Genomic DNA, 19085 nt, shown 5'->3' on the forward strand with positions numbered 1-19085 from the left:
ATGTGATGCACCATCAATATAAAAGTGTTGAACACTAACAGTGCTTACCACAAGGAGGATGTAGTATTTTTGCTTCCTGCATTAAAATGTTGGAGGAAGGGAGCCGGATGCGTTGTATGTGCATTTAGTGTGGGTCATAACGTCTTTCTAAATTGACAGTATAATTACATATTTTAACCTCATTTTATTTTCATCTCTTGCTTTGTGTTCTTGCTTTGTGTAGCAGTCTGTCTTCCCAGCATCCTAATCTTGGTTTAGTGGCTGTGGTCTGTCTCCTCTTCCTTCTGAGTGTGAAGGAAAGGTGGGAATCCAGCGGCAGTAGGTCCAGCAGACCCTTTGCTGCCCAGACTGGGGAGTGGGTGGGCTTAGTGGGGCTCATACCTGTCTTTGCACATGTAAATCAGACAAGCTGGGGTCACTCACCACAGAGCACCATGCTCAGAACAAGAACTGGAACCTCAGAATGTCAAGCCACCTGTAGTCATTATTCCCACATAAAAATAAAATTGTCTAAGAAGTCAAAATCATTTCATGGTGAACCAGGATGACATCTAATTAAAGGAGGGTGCCTGAGCTGGAGTGCAGGACTAGCCAAGTCGTCCTGTGTTGGAAACAAAGGCCTTGCCTGTGGGACTCCCCTTATGAAGCCCTGTTTCAGTTACTTTCATTTCTTTTCTTTTTTTTTTTTCCAGTAAACATTTCTTTAATCTTTAGATTTCTTTTTATAAGAACCCAGTTCAACACATCTGTAATTCAACAATATAAAGAGAACACAAATAGCAAAAATGCCACCTTTCCTTCCTCTTAATATATCCCTTATTAGCTTGAGGTAGGACTTATTTCTCTGAAGATTCTGTTATTAAGTTGCTGTCAAAATGGAACTGAATTCCTATGTGGAGCAGTGGCATACCTAAGTGAAACATTAGAAAATAAATAGCTAATTCAGACTTTTAAAACTACATAATTGAATCATGTGATAGCAAAGTTATGGTCTTATCCAGAAAAGCTACTTGGAAAAGGTAAATTTTAAAGGGTAACATCCTATGAATTGTCACTTACAAATGGAATATAAGCAAAGGTACCAGTGAACAAGCAAAGTACAACTGCCTCAGTCCCATAAGTAGACTTGAGTGTGGTGAGGCATAAATAAAGTCTCCAATGAATAGTATCGTTTTTGCTGTGAGAAAGAAGGATGAAGGCTGGAGTTATAGCTCAGTGTGAGAGCACTTGCTTCACAAGTGTGAGGCACTGGGTGTGATCCTAGCACCACATAAAAATACATAAAGGCATTGAGTCCATATACTACTAAAAATTTTTTTAAAAAGAAAGAAGGATGAGTATATTGTGTAATTTGTCTAGCACCTATGGAGGATGTGACATCTACATAAGTAAATTTTCCACATAAAATTGAAGTAGCCTTGTGCAAGGCCCTGGATTTGATCCCCAACACTAACAAAAACAAAAAACTTTGAAGTTGGTGTTGGGATGGGCAAAAGGTGTGACTTATGCAGTTGAGGGGGAGAAATAAAGAATGTCCACTTGCTTCTGCCCTTTTCAATGCTTTATTCACTCAAGTCACTCAATACAATTTCACTCTATAGGTTCTTAATCAAGAAAATGATAATCCTTAATTCTCGGCACTGCAATAGACATAACCAATTCACAGCAAACAATTCTGTGGATTAATTAATTCTAAGCACTGTAACACACTTAATCATGACAGGCTAATGACAGACATTTCCTCTGCATGCTAAGTTCAAGTGTCAGATCAAAAGTCTCAAGCCTTAGGCTTTAAGTCCAGCAGATGCACACACACTTAGACCTTGGTGATCAGGTCAGGAACCAAGGCAGGCTTTTCTTGGGGGAAGCTGACAGCCGGCTGAGGAGGCGGTCCTAGGGAGAAGTTGTGGCTCTTACCAGGGTCAAGATGTGGCTGTAGAGTTTGAGAGCGGTGAGGAAGATACAGAGGATCAGCAACCGATGACAAGTGATGGGATGTCAGTCCAGGTCATCATCAGGCTCTCCATCTTGTGTGCATCAGTATCGGCTGGCTGAATGTTCCTTTGCTCTATTATTTATACTAAATTTTGGGGCTTTTGATCCCCCTTTCGATCCTTATCAGCTATCACTGGATTTCTCAGTAACATCATTTTACTCTGGGGTTAAAACATCTCACCTGGTGGTCCTCACCCTGATCTTTTCACCTTTCCCTATTATCGGGCAAGGATAGCCTGCCAGGGTTCACTCTTGAGTTTATCAGGGTGAGGGGAAGTGACTTGTTTGTGTCTGAGGGCCACACTGAAGGGCTCCATTAGGCGTGCATGGTGAGACTGCAGGTTTCAAACTCGAGTTTTTAAAATGGAGGTGCTTAAGCTCAGGCCTAAGGCCATCCTCACAGTTGGCTACTTTAATTTTAATTAAAATAGCCACAGACTGTATATTTCTACCAGCCTCTGTAACTGTTTTGCCTTTTCTCCATTTGAGTGATAAAAAAAAATGAAAAAAGAAAAAGAAAAAAGAATGAAGGTTCTGTGCTTTAGGAAATGCACCAGTATCGAAGGCCAGTGGAGGAATATAGGCTTAGGAGCCCTTCTGAAGCTCTGGGCAGGGCGTGGGCTGGGCTTGTAAGTATGTGGCGCCACTGCAGCTTGCCCCGGCAGGAGGATCGTGGCCCCTTAGCAAAGCCCAGCAAGCTGCTGTCCCTTACACTGCCCCTACTTTAGCTTCTTGAAGAAAGATTATCAGGTAATTAATGGTTTTCATTGAGATGTTCGTGTGTGTGTGTGTGTGTGTGTGTGTGTGTGTGTGTGTTTCTTTCTTTTTTTGTAGTGCTGGGGATGGAACCCAGGGCCTTGTCCCACGCTAAGCAAGTGCTCTACCACTGATCTACACTCCCAGTCCATGTGTGTGTGAAGTGATGACTATGTAAATTCACAGGCACCAATCCACTCCTGTCCAGTTCAGTCAGAGAGTTTGAATCAAGTTTCCTGCTGCCTCACACCCTGGCCAAGAGAGCAGGTAGAGAAATATTTTTGATAGAAACCACAGTGCCTTATGGGAACTCTAAATAAGAAAAGCATGAGCTTTGGGGTCAGACTTGTGTTTTGGGGTCAGACTTCCTGGACAAGGAATCTCATATGAGCCTTGTTCCCCTGATTCATGGAAAAACTGCTGCCCTAGGATTTCTGTGAGGTTTAAAGGTGCCCTTGTTGGTGAAGCTCACAGAACTAAGCTTGACACACATTAATCACCTCCAAGGCCCACTTTCTCTTCTGTTCATTAGAGACAGCGCCCCTGAAAGCTGGCTGGTAACTGGTTCTGCTTAGAATCCTTGTTAGAGAGGCATAGATGAGGAGGAATTGGTCTTAGGTGCCTTCCCAAATGGCTCGTCAGTTTAAATGTTGATTGAATGGGCTTCAAGAAGAGTCTTTCTGTGATTTTTCCCTCTAGCAGTCTGAAGTGGAATTTCCCAGGGATCATAACTCTATCTAAGATGGGTTCCCCCACCTGTCTAGGGTTACCCTTTTACAGTGTAAACTATATTTTTTATTTTCTTCTTTAAATATGGAAGATTGAACCCCTGTTTTATCACTGAGGTTAGAAAATCTCTGATTTACTATTCCCTTCCCATTTTTAAAGTTTTAATTTTGAGACAGGGTCTCACTAAATTGCTGAGGCTGGCCTCAAACTTGAGAACCTACTGCTTCAGCCCCCCAATCACTGGGATTATAGGTGCACACCAGCATGCCTGGTTAGAGTGTGCAATCTTGCTGTAGGTTATTTAGGTGTTTCTCCTGCAGGTTTGAAGTAATGCCTGCTTTTAAGCCACAGTTTAAAAGTAAGTTGCAACATAGCACTAATCCTTTTAAATGACAGAACAAGGATACGCTTTTATGTATGGTCAGCTTTTCATTGCTGTTACACAAATCCCCGACAAGCACAATTTAGAGGAGGAAAACTTGATTTGGGGTTCACGATTTCAGAGGACTTAGTCCATGGTCTCCTGAGCCCATGACTCTGGGCCCACATGAGGCACCATGGCAGTCAGTAGGGCCTGGTGCTCAGTACATGGCAGCCAGGAAGCAGGGAGAGTGGGCTAAGGCGACAGGGAAAAAATATCAAACCCAAAGGCAGGTGACCCCAGTGACCTATTTTCTCTAGCCACACCTCATCTTCCTACACCTAACACTGAGTACAGTAGTCCTTTCAAATTATTAGTTCACTGATTAGATTGCAGCTCTCACAATCTATCTAATCATTTCACCTGTGAACATTGTTCACCTGAGCTCATTGTTAATGAGCTTTTGGGGGACATCTCATATTCAAGCCATAAGAGACATTGAAATACAGCACTCCAAATCTCTGTTCTACTTTGACCTTGGGCACTTAAGCGGTGCAAGTCTTTAGTCATCCTCAACACTACACTTTTAACTGTTGCCAGATTAGAAAGAAAAGATAAAACCTATTTACTCACTCTATAAGGTTTCTACGACAATGTGGGTTTGTCATAAGGAAATTGATGTGCCCTAAAACTAACAATGTGACTTATTTCCTCCATGGTCTAAGGCCTAAAGATCTCAGGACTTTAAAGAATTCTCAGAAAAACAACTCTCCAAATTCCTGAACAATCACCTGGCCAAATTGGTAGACAAGAGTGGCAAATTCTAAGTACAAAGATATTCATGCACACAGGATAATTCTTCCATATATTTTAAGATTAAAATACATTCTCACAAAAATACCAAAATGATAAACCATGTATAGAATAACTGCCTCTAATCCAGAAGGGTTTTTAGAAGAAAATTAAAATGTAGGCCTGGGGCTGTAGCTCAGTGGTAGAGCGCTTGCTTGCCTAGCATGTGTGAGGCACAGATCCTCAACACCACATTAAAAAAAATAAAATAACATAACATAAAGGCATTTGTCCATCTTCACTACCAAAAGAATGTTTTTAAGTATTAAAATGTAGAATAAGATGAACAAACACACTGATAGGGACATGCTCTAAAGATAGGACAAAAATCGAGCCCACATAGCCCAGCAGGTTTTTGTTAGAGAATGTCTGTAAAGTGTTGGGCAAGTCAAGGAGACTTTCTGTGATTTGCTTTCCTGTTTGACCTTAGAGACCCACAGTTGTAGGTCCTAAGTAGTTGGTGATTGTTCTCAACCACTCCAGACTCAGCACCTGCCACTGGACACCTGGATGGATAGGTCGCACCTCTGAGCCCCCTGCAGGACTTCCTTGAGCCAACAGCACACCGGCACTCAGCACCTGATGCAGGTGCATCACATATTGTGGGAGCATAGGTCCTTGGCCAGGAGGTGGAATGGAGACCAACATGGAATGAACCAGCTGGGAACCAAGATAGGGTTCCATATCAGGGCGAGGAATGGAAAAGAAAACCAGGCTCTGCAAAATGAGGGTTTCCAGCTGTATGCTCTCATCTGTGAGGGAGTGGAGAGGGGCCGACTTGGGAAAAAACTACAGAGCAGGTGAATTTGGGGGCACCAGCAGCAGACCCGTGCTTTATCTCCAGTTGTCACTTATTGCTGTACGACTGGGACAACTTTCTGAGTACAGTTTCCTTGTCTAACAAAAGAGGGGACTAAGTGTGAAATCAAGCTCCATCTCTCTCCCAGAATCCCCTCCAGACAAGGTTTACCAGTTAGGATGACAAAGGAGTGAGATTTACAAGGACCAGGTCCATGATCACAGAGCAAGAAAAGAGGGTGAATTTGTGACTGACAGACAATGAATGCACAATGGCTGTATATTTACATCTATACATCAGCACATCCAGCACTTCATTCCTTCTTTAACTGATAATATTCCTTCATAAGGATAAAACCTATTTTGTTTGCCCATTCATCTACTGATAGACATTGGAGTGGTTTTCCCTCTTTGGCTATGGTGAATCATGCATCTGTGAGCATGTGTGTATGGATCCTTGTTGGGGTACTTGATTTCAGTTCTTTGGGAATATACACTGAATGGAATTGCTGGTTCATACGGGGAGTCTGTGTTTACTTGGTCAAGGAGCCAACAAACTGTTTTCCACCATTTTCCACTCCCACCCGTGATGTGAAGGGAGTTACAGGTTCTCCACATCTTTGCTGGGCTATGTGGGCTCGATTTTTTGTCCTATCTTTAGAGCATGTCCCTATCAGTGTGCTTGTTCATCTTATTCTACATTTTAATACTTAAAAAATTCTTTTGGTAGTGAAGATGGACAAAAATGCATTTATTTTATTTTATTTATTTTGGTATCTTCCATCTCTTTTGTCTTAGCCATCATAAATGGGATGTGCTTTCTCAAGGTGGTTTGTGTTTGCATCAACTTTGTCTCCCCCTTGCAGGGAAGTTGTCCACTCTGTCATACCAAATCAATTCTTGATTGTTTTTGCATTAACTTTGATTAACTTTTTCATTTTTCTAACATATAATCCATTTTCCAAACAAGCTGGTAAATATTCCCTTTTATTCGCAGGCTTGCACTCTATCTTGTAACATAATGTACATCCCTATGTACAGTTCTGTTGTTAAGATATGAATGGACGGCACTTACTTATGTTTCTTTTCTTTTCTTTTTTTTTTTTTTTTTTGGTCTAGTTAGTTATACTTGAAAACAGAATGCATTTTGATTCATGGTACACAAATGGAGCACAACTTTTCATTTCTCTGGTTGTACACTATGTAGAGTCCCACCATATGTGCAATCACATATGTACCTGGAGTAATGATGTTCATCACATTCCACCATCTTTTCTGCCTCCAAACCCTTCTTCCCTCCCTCCTCTTTGCCCAATCAAAGTTTCTCTATTCTCCCTATGCCTCCCTACCATTATGGATTAGCATCCACTTATCAGAGAGAACATTCAGCCTTTGTTTTTTGGAGATTGGACTACCTCACTTAACATGATGTTCTCCAACTCCATCCATTTTTAAAAATATTTATTTTTTAGTTGTAGTTGGACACAATATCTTTATTTAATTTATTTATATGTGGTGCTGAGGATCAAACCCAGGGCGTCCCATGTGCAATACCGCTGAGCCACAACCTCAGCCCTCCAACTCCATCCATTTACCTGCAAATGCCATATTTTTATTCTCTTTTATTGCTGAATAATATCTATTATATATATATGTATGTGTGTGTGTGTGTATATATATATATATATATATATATATATATATATATATATATCACAGTTTCTTTATACATTAATCTGTTGAAGGGAATCTAGGTTGGTTCTACAGTTTAGCTATTGTGAATTGAGCTGCTATGAACATTGATGTGGCTGTGTCACTATAGTATGCTGATTTTAAGTCCTTTGGTTATAGACCGAGGAATGGGATAGTTGAATCAAATGGTGGTTCCATTCCAAGTTTTCTTGGGAATCTCCATACTGCTTTCCATAGTGGTTGCACCAATTTGCAGTGCCACCAGCAATGTATGAGTGTACCTTTTCCCCAACATGTATGTGTTCCTACGTCCCTTCGTGGTCGATGGTCACTCGGCTACCTCGTGTGTGTGGGGGCAGTAGAGACGTGGAATCAACACACAGACTCCAGGAGCTGGTGAGAGAACTGGCTGGAGACCCAGTCGTCCAGTAACTCAGTTTATTTTTGGAATGCACACAACTGTTATAGGGTTTGAATGGGGTGTGCCTGTCAATCATACATAACTCATAGCTGCTAGCTGAAGCTGAAAGTTATTCCAACCCCACATCCTTGCCAACACTTATTATTGCTTGTATTCTTTATAATTGCCATTCTGACTGGAGTGAGATGATTCCTACATTAGTTTTGATTTGCATTTCTCTAATTACTAGAGATGTTGAACATTTTTCCATATATTTGTTGATTGACTGTATATCTTCTTCTGAGAAGTGTTTGGTCAACTCCTTAGCCCATTTATTGATTGGGTTGTTTACTTTTTGGTGTTAAGTTTTTTTAGTTCTTTATATATTCTATAAATTAGTGCTCTATCTGATGTGCATGTAGTAAAGATGTTCTCCCCCTCTGTGGGATTACTCTTCACATTACTGATTGTTTCCCTTGCTGAGAAGTTTGTTTTTTTTTTTTTTTTTCTGGCAATTTATTTTAACTGCGGCAACACGGCTTTCCAGAACACCAGGTTGGATCAGGTTTTGTTTCTCCACTGGGTGGATCCTATCTCTGGCGCCCCCTATTATATTCTTACCAGAAAAGTAAAGCAGCTTATTAAAATTGTCTTCTTTTAGCCAACCACAAAGCACAAGCTAAGAACTTAAAGTCAAAATTCAACTGTTTTAAAAGTCCTTCTGTAATGGGACCCTTACCCTGAGCCAATTTTGCACATGGAGTTTCAAAGTTGCCAAACTCTAAATTTCATAAACGTCCTCTGGCAACTCATGTCCCTGATTTGTCTAGGAGTATAAAAGTACCTTCAAGTATCCTCCCAAGGTCTCTTGATGTCCATTTATTCCAGAATCCTGGGGAGGTGATCTTTTTTAATATTCAGAAAAAAAATAATTTTTCTCTAGATGTTGGTGGCAATAGGAGGCCAATGTCCTCACAGTTAGAAACCTCATGGTCAGTGGGTGCACTTGGAATACAGATCTTTGTTTGAACTCTAGTGACCCATCCACATGAAGGGGCGATACTGAGAACCACTTGGTTCTGTGAACCACGGCTGGCTATGAGAAAGGCCATCAGTGGGAACTTCTTGACAGCATGAAGACGAAAAAGAGCACATAACTCATAAGGTTAAGGAAACAGAAGTCTTCACAACTACCTAAATGAGCCAAAGTAAACAACAAACAAACAAAAACAGGCATTTATAAACCCCTACACTTCAATGTGGTAGATACAAGCTGCTTTTTGGTGGAGAAAAATATGTCATAAACTGGTTCCGGACACATGAGGCTTACCTGACTCCTCTCTTTGTCCACTTTCTTAAAACACTTATTCAATGACAAATTATGTCTCACTGAGTTTTTCCACCCAGTAGGTGCATTCGCAAAATACGGAAAATGTTCCAAGATCCAGTTGTAGATATCCTTCACTGGCAGGCGCTTGGTTGGAGAGTCCTCGATGGCCATAAATATGAGGCAGCTAAAGGAGTAGGGGGGCTTGCAGTTGGGGTTCTGCCTGGCATCATAGGGCATGTCAGAGTGGGCTGGGGATGGAGGGGTGTCGTCGTCCAGGTCCTGGACAGGGCTGACACTCCTGAGGACCGACTCCCCAAAGCTCTTCAGCAAGTTCTTGCTCTCATGCAGCCAGTTCAGGTTGGTCAGCTCTTCATCTTCCATGGTGCCCTCTTCTAGTCTGATGTCAGGCAGAGAAAAGTCGAGGTCATCGTCTTCCTGAAGGGCCTTGGAGAAACCACTGCCCCGGTAACACTGACTCAGTCCACTGGACACACTAATTCCTGAGCTTTCTGGCTTCTTACTGGCAGGCATGACTGGACCCATTTACGTGAAGGCTCCTGGCCGGAGCGGAGCACGGGGGCGCGGGGGCGCCGCTGCCCTTCAGAGGAGCCGACAAACTTTCGCGGGCACCCAGCGGGCATCGCTTGGTGGCCCCGCTAAGGACGCGCGGGCGCGGCGCGGCGAGCCCCGGGCGGCGGGCGGCGGGGGGCGGCCGCGGCCGCGGGCGGCAGGAGCGCGGGGGTCGCGGCGCGGCATGGGACCTGCGGCGTCCGCCTGGCGCGCCGCGTCCTCCCGCCGGCCCCGCCGCTCTCCCCGCCCCGTCCCGCCTCCCGCTCGCCTCCGCCGCGGCGCGTCGGGCCGGGGCGCGCCGAGCGGCGAGAAATTGTTTCCACTGCAAACAAAAAAAGCTGAGAAGAAGTTTTTAATTTGAGTTATCCCATTTATTAATTCAGGATTTCATTTCTTACACTTTAGGAGTTTGCTTAAGGAAGTCAGGACCTAATCTGACATGATGAAGATTTGGGCCTACTTTTCTTCTATTACGTGAAGGTCTCTGGTCTGATTCCTAGGTCCTTGATCTACTTGGTTGAGTTTTGTGCATGGAGTGAGATAGTGGTTTAATTTCATTTTGCTGCATATGGATTTCCAGTTTTCCCAGCACCATTTGTGGAAGAGGCTGTCTTTTCTCCAATTTATGTTTTTGGTGCCTTTGTCTAGTATGAGATAACTGTATTTATGTGGGTTTATCTCTGTGTCTTCTATTGTGTACCATGGATCTACATGTCTATTTTGGTGCCAATACCATACCAATTTTGTTACTGTAACTCTGTAGTATAGTTTAAGGCCTGGAATTGTGATGCCCCCTTCTTCACTCTGGCACTTTTATAATTTTTTAATGGCACTTAGTTTTATTTGTTTCTCTTACCTACAGTTGTCACAGTTTCTATTCATGCCTCTACATTTTGCTGTTAGTATTTATATTTCAGATAATTTTCATATACTTTGCCAAATTCTCTCCAAAGGAATCCACTGATAAAATCATAAGACTGTAGTTTGTATCTCTTGAGCAAAACTAATATTTGTCTAACTGATCTCAAAAAGATTTGTAAAGTGGATGTAAGCTTTTCAACTTCAGTTAGCCAGCTTCCTAAGCCTGGATTCTAAATTTGATTGGACTTGCCTCATGTGGGAAAGGGACAGATTTTCCTTAGGTTTAAGTGAAAATCAAACAATGGAGAATTAGATTGGTTAGAATCTATTATCTCTGCAGAATGTTGTCTGATTGCTGTGTAGTCACCTACTTTTCCTAGCTATAGCAGCCTTACCACTGTCAAAGAGCAGCAGCAGATTTAAGACCACCACTCCATTTATATGCTTTGTAAAGAAGATATCAAGAAAAATGACATGTCACTTAGTAGACTTAAAAGTATTTTCACACCTGGAAAACTCATCCTGAATAAGAGACACAGCACACATGCACAGTTGCAGACATGAAGTCCCAGCAGCTCACCCCACTCAGAGTACAATGTGAAAACAGAACTATTTCTAACATACCTCATTTTGTCCACTAGCATCATAAAATACTGGTTTGCATATATTTGCACACAACAACAGATATCTTCTAGCCCGTCTCAGTGAGATAATTTGGGCTGACTGATAATTTGGGCTGACTTGAAAAATATAGCAATTCTGAATCCAAAAATCTTTCATTAATTTCCAATAATGATTTAAAATCAGAATGTGCTAGGGACAGTGGTTTGGATCTGCAGTGTCCCCTAAGGCCCATGTATTGGAGGCTTGGTCGCCAGCTTGTAGTGCTACTGGGAGGTGATGAAATCTTTAGAAGGTGGGATCTAGTGTTAGGAGGTGGTCAAGTCAATGAGGGTGTGCCCTTGATGAGAGATTGGAACATGGGCCCCTTCCTGTTTCTCTGTTTCCTTCTTGACTGCCATGAGGTCAACAGATCTCCTATGCTTTATGTTCTAACCATGAGATTCTGGGCACCCATAGGCCTTCAGCAACAGGACAAGCAACCCGGGACTGAAATCTCTGGGATCATGAGCCAAAATAAACCTTTCCTCCTTTTAAGTGGATTATTTCAGTATTTTGCCACAAAAGACTGACCATTACATTAGGTTATGCCATGGAAACATCTCAGACATCTCAGTGACTTCAAACGAGAAAGGTATTGTCCTGCACACTGTATGTCCTCAGTGGATGTGCAGGCAGCCTGTCATTGGGTCCTGGAGGCACACAGACTGGTGAAATGGCCGCCATCTCCAAGCTAGGTAGTGGTTACACCAGAGAGAAAAGAGGGCTTTCTGTGCATTTCATATTAGAAACACTATGTACTAAAGCTAAGAAAGATGTTATTGACTCTATAGCTGGAAAATATAGATTGCTAGAGCACAGAGAGGGGTGGAGCATACTTGGTGGAGAGTTTGGGATTTCCCCTTATATGCTAGCCCATGCCTTTTATTTATACAATCATGTCAGTCCTTGAATTTCCCTTGATCTAAAACATTAACACAGGGGCTGGGGTTGTGGCTCAGCGGTAGAGCGCTTGCCTCGCAAGTGCTGGGCCCTGGGTTGGATCTTCAGCACCACATACAAAAATAAACAAGTGAAATAAGGGTGTTGTGTCCAACTACAACTAAAAAATAAATATTAAATAAATAAATCAATAAAACATTAACACAGACTTGAATTAAACTGTCATCCTTTTGTAGATAACCACATCCATCATCAAGCCATGTAGTCTGATACTGTGTGCCCTGCCATGGAAATATTACTTACCCAGTACTTTTTTTTGGGGGGGGGCAGGGATGGAATCCAGGGACACTTGGCCACTGAGTCACATTCCCATCCCTTTTTTATATTTTTTTTTTAGAGACATGATATTGCTCAGTTGTGAGGGCCTCACTTGAGATGATCCATGGACACCCAGAAAGTGTTGACACTCTGCAAAGACTGTGAACATGCATAGAATTTTCAATGATTTTATGTCTTCATAAGGACTCTTTGGGTCAAGGATACCTAAATGCAGAGTGTGTATTCCCAGGGGAGATTTCAGAAAACGGTGGCCAGTGGCATGTAACCAATCAGATTTGCTAAACTGAGTGTTTCCATTTAACTTTTTCAAGTGATAATTCAGTGTACGTGGGTTCTTTGTATATACTGAGCTCCTTCTTGGGAGGTCATGTCATTTCTGCCCTCCCCCTTCTTGCTTGCCAAACTCCTTAATCTCCCACTGCACTGAGCTCTGAAATGGAAATGCCCAGAGGTTGGATGTCTAACAGAGAGAAGTGAAAAAGGGGTCAGAGACCCATAGGGTAGTTTGGCAAGGTGGACAGAGTTTGGATCAGTAGCAGCAGAGACCATCTCCTCTAGAACTCTAGGACAGGTGCACACACCAGTCTGACAGTTACAGGTGTTTTCCTTCAAACTAGTTGCCAGGTTGGAATGAGCGATGACATCAGAGGCTTCCAACCTTCCTGATTGGAAGGGACAGACTGTGTGGACCACTGGCAGTGCAGTGGGCAACAGTTTATCCTCAGCACTGTTCTTCACCTGGTTTCTCCCGTTTGGAGAAGAGCAGACAGACTCCTATTCAACCAAATTCTGGAAGAAGGTTTTGCCTTAGTAAGAATCTAGGTTTTGTAGAAGGAAGACAGAGTATTGGAGAACTTATGGCGGATCAACAAATCTCCCAGTCTGGGCAATCGCCTTCCCAGCCAAGCACCTCAGAAACCCACCTGGAAGTGGTGGTAGATGATGAGGTGGCAGGTCCATCAGGTGAGGGAGCTAGCGTGAGAACTGATTTGACATGATGACTGGTAAGGAGGAAGGAAGGGGTAGAGAAGCCAGGAAAGGTAGACTAGGGAGCTCACTTTTGAAGTTTGAAGTTCCTTGCCATGGGACAAGGAAGTCCACATGGATGGAAAATCTGTAGAGAAAGGAGTTGGGTTAGAAGATGAAATCTAAGCATAGGAAGTAGGTAGAGCAGATGTAAAAAGGGTCACTTCCCCCAAAGAAGAAAGTGTCCATAATGAGGAAGAGTTTTGAGGAACAGGGAGATGGGACACTGGTAAGAAGAATCAGGGGCACATGTTTATCAGCAAAGGGGAGAGATTGAACAATAGCTCAGAAGAAGGTAACAGTTGAAGGTCTTGGGTGTGGGAGGTGAACTGGGATCAGATGATGAAAGGCTGAATTCCAAATTCAGGAGCTTGACTCTGCTTCCTTTACTCAGCTCTGTGGGTAAAACCCTGCCTTCCATGTCGGTCCTCAAGGAAGAGAGAGTGGACCTCAGAATCTGAGGAAGACTCGGAGGATGATTCCCCAGGGATTTTTGATTCTGCACCCTGGGTAGAATCTGGCCTCCTGCCTGAGACCACTGGTCTAAAGAGAAAGAGGGAGTCCTCCACTGAATCTGAGGATGAGCTGGAGGATCTGGAAAGTGAGCTAAATCACCCCTGGGATGTGGAGTCACTGTGTGGCCTCAAAATGAAACTCAAAAAACGTCGCATGGACTCGGTGCAACCAGAACACCATGAGGTTTTCAAGAGGCTTCTAGGTAGGGAGACACCCGGGTAGCGCGCTCCAATCCTTTCTTGACACAAACAAGGAACTTCCAGCCACTGCACTTTTCCAAAGAGCCCTGCTATCCCTGAGATCCCCATTCTTGGAGGACTCAGGACCCATGTACCCTGTGAAACTCTTAGATGATGGATGATTACGTTACTCCTGAAAAATGTCCCTGCTCGGGATCATAGAGCTTGGTTCCAATTGTCCTCACTGATTGCAGACATTGTGGCTGTAATACATTTCATCCTCCCTGAGAGGTGGTTAACGAGACCATGTTCACGCTGTTGTAACTATCAAATGAGAAATAACCTAATAACTCTGGTTCTAAGGTGGTGCATTTTGGGGGGATGATGGGCCCCCACAGTTTACTAGAAGCTCTTACTCATACAGATACCTTTCTGTTACACAAACCCTCACTCAGTTGTTTCCCTGGGGGACTCTCAGGTCCAAGCAATTTTCCCAGGAATGTTCCCGTTCTCTTCCTATCCACCTCTAGTGGGCAACAATCCCACACCTTCTCAAATGGAGGTCCTGTTCTCCTCTATGCTCTCTATCTCCCATTGAAGCCCCTTCTGGTTCCTAACTAACACCAGTGTTCTGTTCACAGAGGATCCTGTTGTCAAAAGATTCCTGGCCTGGGACAAGAACCTGAGGGTGTCTGATAAGGTGAGGTTGTTTTCCACTGGGCAGTGATCCTGCTCTAGCACAGCCTGGATGAGGAGGGATTTCTAGCCCCATGGTCCTTCCCTCTGGCTCCACGTAGAGCCAACAAAATGTGCCAAGTCCTGGCTCCTTTGTGGCTTGTCACATCTCCCTTCAGGACCTAGCAGTTTCTTGCAGAGAGGACAGGTGGACCTTGCTTCTTCTTGGGGTGCTTTGGGCTTCAAGCCCAAGTCCACAGTCTTTATGGCTACCCCCTTTTGCTTGTTGCCACCTGAGGTTCTGGGCTCCTCTTCTGTTTGAGCTCCCTGAGACCCCTGTTCTCCAGCTTACCCAAGACCCTCCTCACCCAGCTGACCTACATGCCTTTCCTCAAAAGGTTCCCTCAGAGCTGATCCTACAGTACACACTAAGTCTCTTCTTCCCCCAACTGCTCTGACTGTCTCAGGTCCTTCCCCAAACCAGCAGGTCTCCTTACTTGGCGAACTTCTCTCAGGGGCACTCTTCACCCCAGACTCCCATTCCTGTCCCCTCTTTCCTCCTCTTCCAGGATGTGACCTCTCTCTGTGTTTTTCTTCTCTCTCCATCAGTACCTCCTGTCTATGGTCATAGCTTATTTTAGCCGGGCTGGCCTCTTCTCCTGGCAGTACCAACGAATCCACTTCTTTCTGGCCCTGTGAGTATTGGGTCTCCTTCATCAATCAGGACTCACTACCTGGGAGGGTAGGAGGGGAGCAGAGGGGCACTAACCTTTCTTTTACTTTTAGCCTCTTTGTCCTGTTTGCTCCGTGTACACGAGATCACAGCACTGTAGTATAGTTTGTTTTTCTTTTCCACACTTCCCTAGTCAAAGCAACACACAAGCTCCCTAAAGGCCAGTTGTTAAAGAGTCAAGAAAACCAAGGAAATATAAAGCCCACCTGAGAGGAGTGGAGGAGAGCATGGGCACCTCCTGTCCCTGGCAGAGAGACTGGAGGTGCAGCCACATCTGACTGCTCTTCCTTCTTTATCTACACCAACATTGCTCTGTTTTCTGCCTCTGGATTTCCAAGACAGATGCCCAATTCCCAGCCTGGCACAGATCCAGTGTAGGGTGGTCCCCTCTGGTTCTTCATACAGGAGTCTTCTCACATTTGTGGCTCTTTCTACACACCCCCTAAAAATTCTTCCAAGATTGGTCCAACCATCCCTTAGGACTCCCCCACAACTGTGTTACTCAATGCTTTCTAGAAAAAGGCTGGAATCCTTCAGAAGATGTGTGTCTGGCAGAGTCCTCTGGACCAAGGCATGGTCCTCTGTAACACTTAATAGGGCTGGTGCAGTCCTGTCTGAAGATGGTCCTCTGGGAGTCCGTTTTGGGAAGCTGACTCCAAGGGGAGGTCCTTCTTGGTTGTGCCTCTAAAGAGCAACCTGGTTTCTTTCCCCAGCTACCTGGCCAATGACATGGAGGAGGACAACCAGGCTCCTAAACAAGACATCTTTCATTTCCTCTATGGGAAGAGCTACGCCCAGCGTCCCCTGTTCCACAAACTGCGATATCAGTTCATCTGCTCCATGGGCTGGAACACTCGGGTTTCCAAGGAGGAGTGTGAGGAGGTGGGTGGTGCTGTGTGTGCTTGTGTGGGGAGAGGGATGGGTGGTTGCAGGTGGGATCTGGGGAGGAGAAAGCTGTGGAGGTTGTGCACGGAGGGAAGGACTTCCCAGCCAGTCTTCAGGTTTGTTTTTTTGGTTAGTGAGCCAAACGTGTATCTCAATTTACTGTATAACACCTAACAAAAACTTGGTGAAAATTTACCAGATATACATAAGTGATTCAATAAAAGAAAGTCCCAATTCAAGAAAATGAATTTCATATCTGAAGAAAAAGTAAAGTACATTAAAAATGTAAAGCCAAGTCCAATTTCTATGCAATAAGGGAAGTATAGTTATAAGCAGATTTAAGTGATTTTTTTAGTATAATTTTCAGCAGATTTAAGAGATTTTTAGACATATATCTTTGGTCTTTAATATATATTTATGTATAGATACATCTAACAATTGTAAACTATGATTTATTTTAAAGGAAGTGAATAAATGAGATGAAACGAATCTTTATACTAGACTAAAATTATTCACAAAGTGTAATATTTTATGGTGAAATATTTTTTCATTTGTCGAATCTTTGGACAATTAATTAATACTTTGGAGCTAACTAGAATTAGTTTATTATTTGTCTCGAACTCTGGGATGTACTCTTTTGTTTTAAACAAAAATCATCCAAAACTATGTATATGCCAGGCTTATAATTATGCAGAAACTTTAATAGGGTTTCAATGATTAAAGATGCATCTAACCATGTAACTAAGTTGTTTTGATGGACCCAAGCAGAAACATCACTAACATTAAACCATTATTCTACTCAAATCAGAGACAATGATAAAGCTTGTCTCTTAATAAATACAACTTTAAAATTTTTATTAGATGGGACACCCAAAGGATTGTATCTGCCAAAGCATTTACAAAATTTTCTACACAGCTACCATAATTTACTTATCTAGTATAAAATAGGAAAATTTATTCAATTTTGATTTGAAACAAAGCTGAAAATATGATGTTCCATGCCTTATATTATATATAATATGCTCCTGATAAGTGTCGTCCATGTGAGTAATAGCTGAAATAATGTTGTGATATCCATACATAGCTACTTCATTTGTCATCAGGCTAAATAAATCTAATAATTACACCTTGCTATGTCACCTCCTTTGTAGCTGACAGAACTTAGTTAATAGAATCAAGCCTCTCAACATTGTAGTTTTAGATATTTGTACACTGTTGAATCACGGTGACTAGAAAGTCCAAATCAAGGTGAAGTAATTTTAAGGAATGGGAAAATAAATTAACCATAACTTCAAACCCCTCAATATCCTGTAAAGTCATCAGCTTTGGTGGGGGCTCTTTTCCTTTCCAGATTCAAGCTTATGATCCGGAGCTCTGGGTGTGGGGCCGGGATCGCACCCTCATTGCCTAGAAGTCCTGGTACTATGGAGACCTGAGGGGAGGGACAAAACTCTGTATCCCTGGCTTGATGACAGACAGAGTCAGTGATTTTCTATTCAGGATGCTCGAGGACCTACCTTCTTGATCCAGTCCTGTCCACCTCCACCCACAGCCACTCTCTGCAGATGGTGAAACAACCTGAATCTCCAAGTCAGCTTCATGGTCTCAAACTCCAACCACACAGATGACCCCCTAGAGGTGTGCTGGGGGCTCTGAGGTTGCTCAGCTAGACCTGAGAGAGAACAGTTTATCACTCAGGATGTGCTAGAAATCCTTAACCCACAGCAATTGGGCCCACATGTCAGCTTTGATGAATGGCTGATCTTGGTCTAAAGTGAATATCCTTTAGCCATGAATATCTCTCTCCCCCTGTAAATTCTCTTTTTACCTCTCCTTTTAATTCATCTTGGGTCACATATCCCTTAAGGATACCAAGCATGGAGATGATTTATTTATATGATTGTCACAGTTTTAGTAAATATAATAGATGTTATTTATTTTGAACTATGTTTATTTTCAAGAGTCTTAAGATAGATATTGTTTGGAAAATTGTTTTTCCTTATTAGTTTTATGATGAGTGTTATAATAGGTTTATGTACATAAACATTTCTTTGGAATTTTTAATCTTTTACTATTTTATCTACTAATTTTATATCTCAGTGGTTATTTCTCCATAGTCTTATAAATATAAAGTTTTTATTTGATGTTCCATCCTCAGTATTGTGAATATTGAGCTGCTGTTATTTAACTTGCCTTGACATTTTTTTCTGTCATTTTAAAGTATGTATTGTAAAGGCCACATGTGCTATGTGCTTTTGTTTTGTACTATGTGCTTTGGAAGAGCATAGCACAGTGCATTGTGTGGAAACTGAATAAAGTTGAAAATCTTCTTACATTAATGATGCATATGATCATGTCATTCTGCATTGTTTGGTTTTTGTCAAATTATACTGTGGTTAACAGGGTTGTTGTTAATTGACCAAATTTCTTACCTGTGGAGGAAAACACCTCAATTATTTTTCATCTTGGTAAACAAGAGAGAAGGTTGCAGAACTTTCTAACTAGAGACTGGAAGCAGGAAACACAGGAAGGACATTGAGAGAGACAACACAGAAGAGTGAAAGAAAATTCTGGGAGAGGTGTATAACAATCTTAAATGCAAAATCAAAGAGAGGCATCTCAACAGGAGATGCCTTCATGGTAATGGTCCAAGGAGGGGGACACACAGGGAATGGTAGACTTTGCTACTGGAGTCACAGTTTGAGTCTTTTCCAGAACCTGTTTCTAGTTTTACATAACAGAAGGAAACCCAAAGGATCTTGTTGAAATAGAAACTGGTGAAGGGAAATGAAGGTACTAGGGCAAGTTGTGAGAAGAATGAGATG

The 19085-nt window shown here is 42.6% G+C and overlaps 1 protein-coding gene, 1 long non-coding RNA gene and 1 pseudogene across 2 annotated transcripts in view; 1 reads left to right on the forward strand and 2 right to left on the reverse strand.

The window, feature by feature from the left end:
- Positions 1–19085, reverse strand: part of LOC139702943 (uncharacterized) — a 69957-nt gene that overhangs the window by 18973 nt on the left and 31899 nt on the right. The window lies entirely within an intron of this gene.
- Positions 7608–9556, reverse strand: LOC139702942 (forkhead box protein N3 pseudogene; annotated as a pseudogene).
- Positions 12333–17805, forward strand: LOC139702962 (speedy protein E4-like). The gene is made up of 6 exons (XM_071605744.1): positions 12333–13223; positions 13651–13990; positions 14609–14667; positions 15252–15337; positions 16089–16257; positions 17612–17805. The coding sequence occupies exons 1-6, from the start codon at positions 13104–13106 to the stop codon at positions 17669–17671; spliced, it is 834 nt and encodes a 277-aa protein (XP_071461845.1). The 5' UTR covers positions 12333–13103; the 3' UTR covers positions 17672–17805.

This window comes from Marmota flaviventris, chromosome 19, assembly GCF_047511675.1.
Source record: "Marmota flaviventris isolate mMarFla1 chromosome 19, mMarFla1.hap1, whole genome shotgun sequence".
In the NCBI taxonomy this organism is placed as follows: Eukaryota; Metazoa; Chordata; class Mammalia; order Rodentia; family Sciuridae; genus Marmota; species Marmota flaviventris.

What these genes read in the sequence shown, in the direction of transcription:
- LOC139702962 (XM_071605744.1), top strand. Translation starts at nt 13,104, where the DNA reads ATGGCGGATCAACAAATCTCCCAGTCTGGGCAATCGCCTTCCCAGCCA. An exon ending in ACCTGAGGGTGTCTGATAAG is followed by an intron (nt 14,668 to 15,251) that starts GTGAGGTTGTTT and finishes TCTCTCCATCAG; the next exon opens with TACCTCCTGTCTATGGTCAT. An exon ending in ATCCACTTCTTTCTGGCCCT is followed by an intron (nt 15,338 to 16,088) that starts GTGAGTATTGGG and finishes TTCTTTCCCCAG; the next exon opens with CTACCTGGCCAATGACATGG.